The sequence below is a fragment of the Guyanagaster necrorhizus genome, assembly GCF_019112545.1.
Source record: "Guyanagaster necrorhizus MCA 3950 unplaced genomic scaffold BT62scaffold_8, whole genome shotgun sequence".
NCBI classification, from domain to species: Eukaryota; Fungi; Basidiomycota; class Agaricomycetes; order Agaricales; family Physalacriaceae; genus Guyanagaster; species Guyanagaster necrorhizus.
Window position 1 is genome coordinate 795916 of NW_025064887.1, and position 13247 is coordinate 809162.

Below are 13247 nucleotides of genomic sequence, written 5' to 3' on the forward strand. Positions count from 1 at the left end.
TCCTTCATATTACTGGGACGAAGCCCAATAGCGCTCCTCCGTGGAACCATTTTCCATCTGCGTAAAAAATGTTCCATGCTCCGGAGTCGCTGGTCCTACGACTGGGCAGGTATCCAACAGGTATTTTAGCACTGTTATTGAGTCGGAGAGTGTTCCATTTCTTTGGCTGCTGGACAGTGCGGGTACCGCTTTTCATAGCAACGACTTTTAACTGCGTCTTCCTTTGCTTTAGCTGTTTCAACCGAATTGACACCATATATCTGGCAGGCACGCGGATAGCATTCATTCCGGAACCAGTCGGGTATGACACCTCTTCGCGTGTTGGATTCTCTGCGCAAAAGTTACATCTTGGCACTCCTGCTCCAGCCCGGGTAGTCGCCCAGCCATTTTGCTCTCTTGCAGAACGCAAGGTAGGAGGGCGGGACGTGAGATATCTTCTCTCCTTTGTGTTTGCCGGAAGAGAAAGGTGTATTCCGTCGAAGATAAGGTTGTAGGAACTTTAGGCATCTCTGCTAATGTAGAGTATGGTGGCGGTCAATGGTCATCCCAAGCCTGAGTTGATTTTGACCGATTTCAATCAGTCTCGCCAAGTGCGAATAAGACAAATTTTCATAATATAAGATGTTCGGGCTGACTTGGAAGTTGCATTGAAGTATGATTGCATAAAATAATATGTACAGAATTCTAATGTCTAATAACTAATCTAATGCTACACACATAATGCCCGTTATTCATCATTATACACCACCCTCCAGATATCGACAAGCATCAGCCATTTTAGACGAAACAGAAGCAATCTGCCGACAAAGTATTAGTACAAACGACGACGACAGTCCAAGAATTCTCTCACGTTAGCGGTGTTAAACGGTTGGAAGTGGTTCCCAGGTATATCGAACACCTTCACGGGAGAAGGAGTCAGCGTGTCCCAACCCGCTGTGGCATTCTTTGCTTCACTTCGATCAGAAAGCCATCTCGGAACGTCAGCAACGCCCTCGGGATTGAAGCCCTCACTGGATCGAAGGAGGACAAGAGGAGGACATACTCCATCCGTCGAACGAGGGTCGTAATCCTTAAGCATCGCAGCGTTCATAGCGAATTGCTTTTTGACAAGCTGGCCAACTTCAGACGCGCTGCTCCGAGAATCGAGTTGCACTGCGGCGTCGATCAGCGATTTCGAAAGAGGGACGTGGTTGATGGGATTGGGAGAGTCAATGAGAAGGATGCCCTTGACGACGATGCCTTGTTTCTGGAGTTGGAGAGCAGTTTCATACGCGGCGACACCACCGAACGACCACCCTGCGGAGAAAAATAAGATTATGACCAAGGCAAAGAGTAATGAGGCTTACCTCCGAGCAGGAATGGTCCCTTCGAAACCTGAGAGATGACCTTGGCGTATGCCTGCGACATTTCGACCACATTCTCCCAAGGCTGGGATGAAATAAAGTGGGGATTGTGAATCCCGTAGATTGACCGAGCCAACGGTTGAAGGCGAGAGTAATAGTTGACTAAGCCGCTACCATCATGGATTAAGAAAAGAGGAAGGGCGTCGGTACCGGGACGGTTTTGGATAGAGGAAGGGAGGGATTCGAGGCGTAGACTTTTGACAAGGTGAGACGACGCACTGGCATTGTCACCTTCCAGTTTCTTCGATGCAGAAATACTCGCCACTACCTTCTTCGCTGCCTGACGATAACGCTGCAGGTGGGCTTGAACGGCACGAACCGTATTGCACGTCGTGAAGAAGTCGCTCGGAAGGTCTAGTCCCAGTTCACTTTTCAGCGAATGAAGTGCTTCGATCGAGGTAAGCGAATCCAAACCGAGTTGTTCGAAATCAGTGTCGTCCTTGATATCGTCGACACTAATGTCCAAAACCGTGGCAAGGACACTCTTAATATCGGGCTCATCATCGACGGATAACTGGGTCGGCTCTGGGAGCTGATCGTCCGAAAAGAGCGTCGCTGGTGAAGAAGGGACACTGGTCGCGGCACGAATAGTCGGAGACGACGGGATACTCGTGGCATGCGATGGTCGGTTAGCCGTGACTTCACGAATAATGTCCCCCGTTGTTCGACAAGATGTCAGAGAATTAGCAGAAAGATTGTACTCCGAGAAGGATTGTTGGAGTCGCGCGAAGATCTCTATGGACATAAGGGAGTCGACACCAATAGCCTCGAGATCCGTGGTAGTTGAAACGGAGGAAGAGCTGACATCGCAGGTCTCAGCCACGATTGTCAACACCGTGGATTCAATATTGAGTGCATCTGGTTCGGAAGAACGGTGGTGGCGTCCAGAAGGACGACGAGTAGCTGCAGGGGCGGCAGGCTTAAGAGAAGGTTTGGGCACAGACGATTGGATAGGGTTTCCTGCAGCGCTGGCAAGGAGACGCGAAAACGCGTCGAGTTTAAGCCGACGGAACTGCATACCTTTCATACAGGCCACAACCCGAGAAGGCTCTCCTTTCTGGCACGCCCATGCCTCCGCAAGAATAGCACCCTCATTCTCCACCCACACGTTGCTGCAGTACACAACATACTCTGCATTCGTATCGACGAATTGGGGAATGACCTTGACAGAGTCGACTTCAGTGCAGATGAATGCATCATTCCGTTCACCCTGCATATTCGCCACGAAACCTGCAACATGAAGTAAAGTATCCATGAACACCGGGTGCACGACGTATGGTCCTTTGTCGTGATCACGAGGAAGGCGGACTTGCGCGCATCCTTCCATATGACTAGCGTCGATCGTTAGGGATTGCATGGTATGGTATTCCTTGGAATAGTCGACAACACGTTGGAACAATCCATCGTACACAGTCCTCGTCGAGAAAGTTTCCTGTTGCGATCCGGGCTTCGTGACCGCAGCGATGTGGCGGTTGATGGTGGGAAGGGCACGAGAGAATTTACTGAGAGTGGCAGTCTCAGACTGGAGACGGAACTCTCCATAGGCATGCGAAGTCTGCTCGTTCGAACCTTCTACTCGCGAACTGACGCTGAAAGAGCCCGAGTCTCCGGTCAAAGTGATCACCGTCACAACAATGCGCGCGACGGCCTCGTCATATACCAAACCGTGCACGAACTTGATACCCCGGAGGATCGCGCGCTTGTCATTAGACTGAGAGCCCAAATGAGCACGAGACAAATCGATCCCAGCAAATAACTGTTCCAGATACACGGAGGCAGGACACAAAGCTATGCCTGCAACCCGATGTCCCGTAATCGAGCCAGCCAGTTGACTGATAGGCGTCTCGAAAATGGAAGTAAACGCGTTTGCCGGAGACGGTTCCTGGACCCATTCATGCAAGAGGGCAGAATTGGAAATAGTCCGCTTCGCGGGAACCTCCATTCGAGAAACCTTCTCGACAGCCGTTTCTTCCTTGAAAGTGACCCAAAACTTTGACGGCGCAAAGGGATACGAGGGGAGACTGATGCACGCCACATCTGGTACATGAGAGAACGTCTCTCGCCACGACACGGACACGTTCGTCTGGTAGAGCTGAGCCAAAGTTGTCGTGAGTGTTGCCCAAGGATCCTGCTGCTTCCGGATGGAACCGAGAAGTAGAGGCGCGCCAAGAGGTGCGGTGATCGCTTTGATCATTGGGAGGCATGTGGTGTGGGGACCAATTTCCAACCACGCGTCAATTTTGGAGCACTCGGGTAGAGCCGTCAACGCGTGAATACCACGATCAAATTGGACTGGCTCGGCGCAATGTCTGGAGAAATACTGGGAGTCGAAGATGGACGCGTCGCCAGGGTGCACAACATCGCCATGCACATTGGAGATGATAGGGATCGTTGGAGCTCTGAGAGTCACGTTCAGGGCGACGGCATCGAGTTCTTCAAGGATAGGCGCCATCGCAATGCTGTGAAACCCGAACGGAACGGTAAGAAGAACATTCTTGCAATGGACCACTGTATCCAAGTGCTCTTTCAATGCGCGCAGCTGCTCCAATGGACCGGACACGACACAATCAACCGGACTGTTGAAACAGGCAATGCTCAACTTATCGAAAGTGACCGTTTTCAAAATGTCCTGAAGCAACGATTGCGCCAGGTTGACGGCAATCATGCTGGTTGACGAGACGACACATTTCGTCACCATAAGACGCACACGATGAGCAATGATGGTAAGGGCACCCCGCAACGATAGGACATTGGCAATGACGAGCGCTGCATATTCTCCCAGACTGTACGGCATTAGCATCGTCAAACATTCAGATGGAATACAACATACCTGTGGCCAACCACAGCTATCGGTTTCACGCCCCATGACATCCACAATTTGGCAAGAGCATACTCCAATGCGAAAATGGCCGCTTGATATGCTTCAAATTCCTGGGTCTCCGTTAGACCCGTGCCGTTGGGTCCAGGAGCAATGATAGGCAATACACCACAGAACCCAGATGCGGTAAGGAATGAATGACATTCATCGATGTGAGATTTAAAGATCGGGGATGATGCATAAAGGCCACGCCCCATCTCCAGGTACTGAGCACCTTGCCCAGAGAACACGAAAACGACTTTTCCTTCTTGGCTGGGAGACTGGACAAACTTTGCTTTCTGCAATTTCTCAATAAGTTCGTCCTTAGTAGAGGCAGCCACCGCCGTACGATGCTCATAGAGCTGACGACGACTAGTAGACGTGTACGCAATATCCGCTAGCCGCACGTCGGCGCTCTCTGAACTCTGGAGCCACCTGATATATTTCGTCCGGAGTTGCTCCAGGGCAGTGTCCGTCTTTGCAGACAGACCGAAAACAAGAGGAATAACTTCAGTTTGAACAAGCGAAGGACGAACGAACTCTTCCACTAAGGTAGCAGTGTTCGAACCAGCAGCACCAAAGTTATTCAAGAGCGCCATCCTCGTCTGACCGTCATGAGAAGGGTCCCAAGTGGTATGGACTCTGTCGATGATCGTGTTGTCCGCATCTAAAGGGGCAATGCGCGGGTTGAGATCATGAAGGGAGATGAGACGGGGAATGGTGCGGTGCGCCATCATGAGAAGTATTTTCGCGAGCCCTGCGGCGCCAGAAGCCGCCTCCAAATGCCCAATGTTTGCCTTCACTGACGTGATATGCAAAGGATTCTTGGGACCGCGCTTTTGAGCAAATATACCACGGATACTCTCAAGTTCATTCGGATCTCCAGCTTGAGTTCCAGTTCCATGAGCTTCGACAAGATTGATTCGGCTTGCGTCAATGCCTGTGTTCTCTAACAGCCGTTTGAAGAGAGCAATCTGGGTGGGAGCGTGAGGATGGGTAATCGAGTGAGCCAAACCACTCTGGTTGACCTCGACGCCTCGGATGACACCCCAAATGTTGTCGTTCTCGGCAATAGCGTCAGAAAGACGCTTCAAGACGAATATTCCACAACCTTCACTTCGGGAATATCCATCGGCAGATGCATCGAATGCTTTGCACTGTCCAGTCGGACTCAGGAAATGACCGCGGTCGAGTCCCAAGAACATCTAGAAAGACGGAATGTGAGTCAGAGTATAGAACTAAGATGAAATGACTGACGTCTGGACTGGCGATCACATTGACACCGCCAACGATCGCAGCATTACAGTCACCATTCATGAGAGCGCGCGCTCCTTGATATACGGCGACACCGGATGATGAGCATGCGGTATCTACAACGATAGAGGGACCGCTGAGCTGCATTGAATATGACAGGCGTCCGCTCAAGAACGCTTTCAAAGTGCCTAGTCATGCATAAGCAAAAGAGGCCGCAGAAAGTGAGAACGTGTGAGAGCTTACCGGTGCTATAGTATACGTCAATATCGTCACGTAGATTTTGCAAATAATCGTGGGTAGCTACACCGATGTAGCATCCGAAGGTGTCCGGATTGAATGAGGGAGTCGCATTTGGAACATAGCCGGCATCTTCTAGGGCCTCGTAAGTGGTGTGAAGGAGAACCCGCTGCTGAGGATCCATGCTCTTTGCCTCCCTAGGACTGATCTTGAAGAAGCGGTTATCGAATTCATTGGCACCTTCGATGAAGTTACCGGTGTGTGCCTTCATTTGCCGTTTCGGGTTCTTAGCTTCATTGTAATCGGAAACTTTGAAGCGGTTCTCAGGAATCTTAAGGAATCATCCAGATGTAAGCAAGTAACGAATAAAATGGAAACAAAGTTTAAGTACCTCACTGATCGTGTTAATACCTTGCTCCAACACTTCCCAGAGCTTAGAGACGTTGGGAGCTCCCGGCATATTGACGGCCATCCCGACGATAGCGATAGCTTCCTGCTTTCCTTTCGATTGATAGAGGCCCTTCGCGTCCAATGTCGTAAGGTCGAGCAGTTTTACGCGCTCTTTGCGTAAGGCCCTTTCAAGACCGCGACAGAGACCTGTTCCAGGCCCGACGTTAAGCAGGTGCACAGACGCATCATTGGGAAGGTCCTTGAGAACACCTAAAGTCACCAAGTCCCAGTTGACAGGTTGGGAAAGAACCATATCCACAACGAGCTCAACAAGTGACCCAATCACATCCTTCTTCAACGCCTTGCCGGTGAACGTAGAGCGGAAGGGAACATGGATATCCGTCATTTGCGGGAATTGAATGCCCCTCCGAACGACGTCGGCGAGGATCTCCTCCCGGGCCCCCGCCACATGAAGTGGCGCATGGTACAAGGTGTCGAGCGTTGTCTTATGTACAACGATACTAGCTGCTGACGAGTGTGCTGTAACATGCTCAGAAAACGTAGAGAGTGTATCAGGGCGACCTGATATGGTAACAGAATTAGCATCCATCGTTGCTGTGACGTAAAGAGGGGATGGTTCAGCAATAGTCTGGCAAATGATCAGTAATGGAAATGAAAAACGGCGCGAAGGATCTGACCTTTGAGAAGTCTGAAATAGCAACCTCTGCATCTTGTTTGTTCAATCCTAGGAATACAAGACTCCAAGGAGAAGAGTGGACGGCTTCAGGCAGCGAGCCTGAAAGTGTCGTGGCGCGGAAAATCTGCGCGCGAACACCAATCCATATAGCCAGACGATATGCCTCCACGGCTCTAGAGAGGAAAGAGACGCTGGAAAACGAGGTAGCGACAACAGCCGCGGGCAATATGCCTGATGAAAATCCGAGAATGCCGACACCGTGTACAGAGTTGGATTTCAAAACGTCACTGAACGGGGTGAGAGACCCGTTGGAAGTAACTAATGCGTCGATGTACGCCAGGTAGCGCAGGGTCTGTAGGAGGAAGAGGGTGGTCCCAGAAATGACTGCATTATGGATATACCGTTCGGAGGGTAATGCAAGGATGGACTCTTTGGTGAGGAAGTCTGAGAGGTCAATGTCGACTTGGGAGAACTCTGTGGAAGAGAGCGACTTCAATTCTGCCTGGAATGCTGCATGGCATGCAGCAAGGAGAAGAGAGCCTGAAGGAGAAGAAGCGTCGACGAGTGCCTGCTGGCGGACCTGGGGCGAGTTGGCAGCTGCAGTGCCTTGGCCACCAAAGACAGGAACGTCAATAGAAAAGGTGGTGGAGGCCATGTCTAAGGGCGCAATAGTAAAGGTTCCAGAAGCGAGGACATAAGCTCTTTATTAGCTGAAGATTTAAAAAAGGAAACGAGGCGAGGGGATGCATGCAAGTCCGAATGAAGGCTCGAATCACCGAGTTGGGATGTTTACACATAGACAGCCATCAGAGTGGGGCTATATCAGTGTAACCTCGCCCTGATCCGTCTTGCTGAAAATGTCCGTACCTCTTCCTCCGTCTGTCGCCTGCGAGATATGTAGACAACAATCCTTGGCCTTCAGCGATTAAACTAGGGAATTATCGTGCCAGAATGGGTCCCTTCCTTCAGATTTTGCGCGGCTCTGTGCGTCGGAATTCGAACCCCACAAAAATCTCCGACCGTACCTAGATGCATATAAGTACTCATCCGTGAACAACGCATTTGAAACGTACTGGAGATGTCATAGAGACAAAAAACGCGCTCGGCAGAGGCAAAATGTGTAATTTTCATGAAGGTCGTCGTTGAGACTCGAGAGAACGCGTCTTCTCTGTAAATTCCCACGCCCTGTCAAAATTAGTGTTGCCTTTTCCGTGCATCTGTCGATCCTTCATCATCAAGCAATGCCTCTACCAGAGAGCCCGACCCGTCGATTCTTCTGACAGGCTATGCATGCCGGTGGTAAATTTTGCGATACCAACACTGAAAATACTCCAAGTTTGATGTCATTTAATACCTGATACCAGCATTACCCGCCCTTGGCAATCGACTCGTACGACTGCAGTGCTACCCCGGCCCTGTAGTCGCATGTATATTGGCGCGCGAATGCGGGGGTGGATATGATGTTTTGATTCGTCACAGCCTTGAACCCTGGATTGGTATACCCACTGCGATGTCCTTTTCGTCCCTTGTGGGTAAGCGAACTAGTCGTTTCATCAAACGGGCTTTCATCAGAGTCGGAATTGACCACGACTGACGCAATACCTTGGCGTCGATTGTTACACTGAACTGACTGAAGCACTTCTGGCTCCCTGGTGTGTGTACAAGGACCTGGTCTAGTCAGGTTTTGTCCTACTCTTGTAGATGCCACACACTGCTATCAGTACACTTGCTTCGATTTCAACGGTAGTCAGACTCTTGCGCCAAAAGTTTATCATGCTGCAAGATGCCGATGAGTAAGGAGGTAACTGTCCGTTCTTCATGCGCATTCGAAATTCAAAAGCCGTTCCTCCAACAAGGGACTTTATCGTCTTGGCGTCATAGAAAGGGTGACAAGGTTTCTGGACTCTATACGTTGTACCGCCGATTTATCCTCAGAGGTTTTCCGACAAATGAGACAATCTATCCAAGTGAGCTTTCTACCAAGTTAAACACTTTAACGCCCCACCTCGCTCACCGGCTTTGATCGAAACAATCAATAAGCCTCCCAATGGACTCCAAGTTGATCTTGCCTTATGGGCCAGAGCCAAGAATATTTTTTGAGTGTCTAATCCCCCCTGCTCTCTAATGTCGGCGATCTGATTGAGCAGAAATAAATAAACGTGTACGAAAGTATACGGACGGAATGCCACCTTCCGACGGCGCATGAAAGGAAAGCCGACCTTTTTTTCTAAAAAAAAAGGCACGATTGCTTAAGGCCTAGACTGGAGGCTGATCTCCGGCCTTCCCGAGAGAAGTGTGCTCGTACTCGCAGATCATACAGTACTTCTTTTATCATCATTACCTCCAAGCTGTACGCGGTAAGCGCCATGATAATTCGTATCAGCGGCATTTTGCCATGTCAAGTGCTTCGGGATCTAGGTGAGCATCGCACTTTTCACACAGCATGGTTCAAACGTTTCTTTTACTCAATCGAGTACGTAGGGTCGCGCCTCATGCGAAAGAGTCGTTGTCATCATGCAATACATATAGTTATTTGTCTTCCACTGCGGGACCGCAACAATCTCGGGTTCTCTGCATTCTCCCAACCTAACAGCACGCACACTGCCATTGAACGTTGACAAATCGCAAAAACCACCTATTTTTACACAATGAGATCCTCGAAAACCGTTGGCGGCTCGCAAGGCGGTATTCTTGGCAGTCCGCGATCGCAGGAGGAATACATGATCGTCGCACCAAAGATATCAGAATGGCAGGCAGCGGGAATCTATCTAGGGGCTAAGGAGACAGCAACAACGATCTAGATGATTATCGAAGCCTAATTCAGTTGTTTTCAAGATGCTACTCTGCGCTAAACATATCCCACCAGCGATATATAGCAAGCACCGAGATATTGAAAAGATTCCTATTGCCAACAATATATCCCATATGTGCCTATCAGGTCGTAGCGACCTTGAAAATACCTGTTACTTCTTGAACTGTATAGGCAACTCGCTGCATTGGATACCCATCTTTCTAGCCCTCCTCTAGAGCGAGTCGCCGTTGCCGCGTTATGGGAAAAATATTCAAAACTAAGTATCTCTTGGTAGATGCCGTCGTGCCACCTTTGCCGACGGCTAGCCTTTGAGTCTTTTTTTTTTTGATAATTGAATTAGATGTATCCATGTGTGCTAATCAGGGCTTTGCACGGTACGCCATAAAGTTACCTGCTCGTGGTATGATCTGCAACTGCCCCAAGAAAATGTATTTTCTTCCTTCCAAAGTAACTTCCCTGTTGTACGTTTAATTGTGAACTCAGTGGTATGATTGTACCTCTAGCTTTGATCAGGAGATGATTACAGAAGCTTCAGTGTCGTCCTGAACTTCTCATCTTTCAATCTAAGGGTCAGCTTCGTCGTTCTGATCGGCAAAATAGGACGCAGGGTAAACAGCTTCGATCCCGCGAGTAAACGCTCCTCTCACACCATTTAAGCATCCTTCACCACAACTATGCTCCAACCACATGGGCCCAGAAACCCGGAGCCGTGTTAAGGAAATTATGTTGGCCTGACAAAAGGAAGGGGAGAGGGGGGGAACAGAATGACACGACATGTGGCGTGGTAAGAGCTATTTTTCTGCCGAACATACAGGATCATTGGTTTGCACCACTGGCTTTTGAAATCCCAAACATCTCATTGGTGGACGCCCGCTCCTTTGCGCAGTCCGCTTGGAGGCTTGGTACGAACACGTGATGTGTGGCGACGTTTGATATGCCACGTGGATTGGCATTCCGAGATCGCCGAATGTCAAAGAATTGGACAACGGAAGGTTCATCATAGTATTCTTAGCCGATACGCAATATCTACGACTGCTTCTCCCGCTTCCTTGATGCCCTTGGATGCGATTACGGAAGCCGGCAACGAAAGCCGTAGTAAGCAGGGGTTGTGACTTGCCAATTGCACAGGCTCTTATAAAGGCCATGGCCCTTTTCTCCAACCCTCACTCTCGCCTCTGCACGAGATGCGTGGTCCTACTAGCAGCCTGTCTCTCCTCAGCGCGATCTTCCCGCTCCTTGCCCGTGCAGCCGTCTCCGACACGAGCACGACCTTTGCCGCTTCTAATGGCGCTCCCATAGCCCAGCCGTATGCATGGTCGCGGGCAGGGCCCACTGGTCCTCTGTTACTGCAAGGTAAGTACCCTGATCATCGTTGCGTCTCCCTAAGCCTACCAAATACTTGTCGCCAGATTTCGCCTCCATCGATCTGCTCGCACATTTTGCCCGCGAACGCATTCCAGAGCGTGTCGTGAGTTCACCTGTATAACATTGTATTTCAGTAATTTTGACCCGGTACTAGGTTCACGCTAAGGGTGCCGGTGCGCACGGGTACTTCGAGGTAACGCAGGACATGAGCAACATTACGTCGAGCAAGTTTCTGTCAACCCCCGGAACGCGAGCCAACGTCACAGTAAGGTTCTCCACTGTCGGCGGTGAACTCGGCAGTGCAGACACTGCGCGCGATCCCCGTGGTTTTTCCACCAAGATCCGGACTGACGAAGGCAATTGGGATTGGGTATTCAATGATACACCGGTCTTCTTCATCAGGGATGGCGCCAAGTTCCCTCATTTCATTCACACACAGAAACGGAATCCTCAAACACATCTGAAAGATGCTGATATGTTTTGGGTGCGCTGTTTCGTTCCAACATTGCTCCTGTTTTGACACAAGATCAGGATTACCTGTCTCTAAACCCCGAATCTCTTAACCAGGTCATGTATTTGTTTTCTGACCGTGGAACTCCGGATGGCTTCCACAATATGCATGGATATTCGGGCCATACCTATAAGTGGACAAAGTCGGATGGTACTTTCTACTATGTAAAGACAACAGTCCTCAGGGACACCGGATTTAAGGTGAAAGCAGTGCACCAGATAAGAGATTTCGCCTTTCGAAACTTACATTCATTTGTAGACCCTCGACAGAGTTACTGCGGTGACGTTAGCCGGGACTAATCCTGATTACGGTACTCAGGCACTCTTCGAGGCAATTGAAGCTGGTGACTATCCCACATATACTGTATACATTGTAAGAACTCTATTCTATACCTTTCCTGGCCTCATTCAAATCTTCTCAGCAAACCATGACTCCCGAACAGGCCGAGGGATTCCGTTACAACATCCTCGATCTGACCAAGGTTTGGCCGCAGAACATATATCCTCTCCAGGAAATCGGAAAGCTAGTTCTCAATCAAAATCCCGAGAACTACTTCGCAGAGATCGAACAGGTACTATGCTCCATTTTCTCCGCAGTATGGCCGTTCGGGTTCTGACTATTCCCAGCTTTCCTTTGCACCGTCGAATATGATCCCATACATTGAACCGTCTGCAGACCCGGTCCTTCAGGCACGTTTGTTTTCGTATCCAGACACAGCACGACATCGCCTTGGTCCGAACTTCAACCAGCTCCCGATCAACTGTCCGCTTTTTTATCCGGCAAACTTTCAGCGAGATGGACGGGGAACGATCTTCAACCAAGGCAGCCGACCTAATTACCAAAGCAGCATAGAGCCCTTGACGTACCAGGAAAACCCCGGGTGGATCTATGGAGAAGGCTGCTCGGGAGGAGGTGCCTGCGATTATGAACGGAGACGAAATCACGAGAATTTCATTGGCGCGGCGTACCGTGATCTCAGTCAATTCACCGAACGTAAGTGTTTCGTTATCTGGTATCTCCTTCGAAGTGGCCTCATGTCTTCTCGTTTCTGTTAATAGTCGATTTGGAGCAGCCACGGGGCCTTTGGGCCTACATCTGGAACGATACCCAACGCGCTGCTGCTGTTGGGAACCTCGCTTCGCACATGGTCAACATTAACAACGTCACGATAGCGAACAGACAACGTTCGTGTGCTATTTCCACTATCTTTCCCATCATCTTGACGTTGACGCTCCGCTAGTTTCTATTTTCACAGCCGTGAACAAGACTTTTGGAGATGTGAGTGTCTTTGTCGCGAAGAATTTGATGCACTCATCATTTGGTCTTGTGTAGAGCGTCGCCGCTGCCCTTGGCCTTCCTCCCGTGGACCCTATGGTAGTCATGAACATTTCCGAAGCAGTAAAATTCAGAACCTATATTGGGTATTCTGTTAACATAACGGCAATAGAGGGGAACTCTACCCTCCAGGAGATATCATATGACGACTATTACAGGGATTGACGGAGACGCCTTTTGGGACTTTTAAAACATGCTTTGCGTTATAAGTAGGGGCATTTGGATTGTCAGAGACAGTAAGTAAGACGTTATGTATGACTAGTATTCCACCCGGACCGGTAGGGCCGGGTTTCGGCGTTCTCCCTTTAGGGCTTCTCGGACAATGTTATAGTTTTGTAGCTCTTTCTAGCCAGCCACTCAATATACGCTGCTACCGCCATTAAGCC

The 13247-nt window shown here is 49.8% G+C and overlaps 2 protein-coding genes across 2 annotated transcripts; one reads left to right on the forward strand and one right to left on the reverse strand.

Annotated features, from left to right (window-relative positions):
- Positions 1–737: 737 nt before the first annotated feature.
- On the reverse strand, positions 738–7493 carry BT62DRAFT_890730 (ketoacyl-synt-domain-containing protein; the record flags this gene model as incomplete). Its single annotated transcript, XM_043183033.1, has 8 exons — positions 738–797; positions 851–1296; positions 1347–4186; positions 4234–5465; positions 5518–5702; positions 5758–6082; positions 6143–6790; positions 6840–7493. 8 exons carry the CDS (start codon positions 7491–7493, stop codon positions 738–740), a joined length of 6390 nt encoding a protein of 2129 aa, XP_043041635.1.
- Positions 7494–10834: 3341 nt separating this feature from the next.
- BT62DRAFT_965999 (catalase) lies at positions 10835–13247 on the forward strand (the record flags this gene model as incomplete). The annotated part of the gene is made up of 10 exons (XM_043188800.1): positions 10835–11003; positions 11060–11118; positions 11170–11499; positions 11547–11726; positions 11785–11898; positions 11948–12097; positions 12153–12519; positions 12585–12710; positions 12767–12804; positions 12859–13247. The coding sequence occupies 10 exons, from the start codon at positions 10835–10837 to the stop codon at positions 13024–13026; spliced, it is 1701 nt and encodes a 566-aa protein (XP_043041636.1). The 3' UTR covers positions 13027–13247.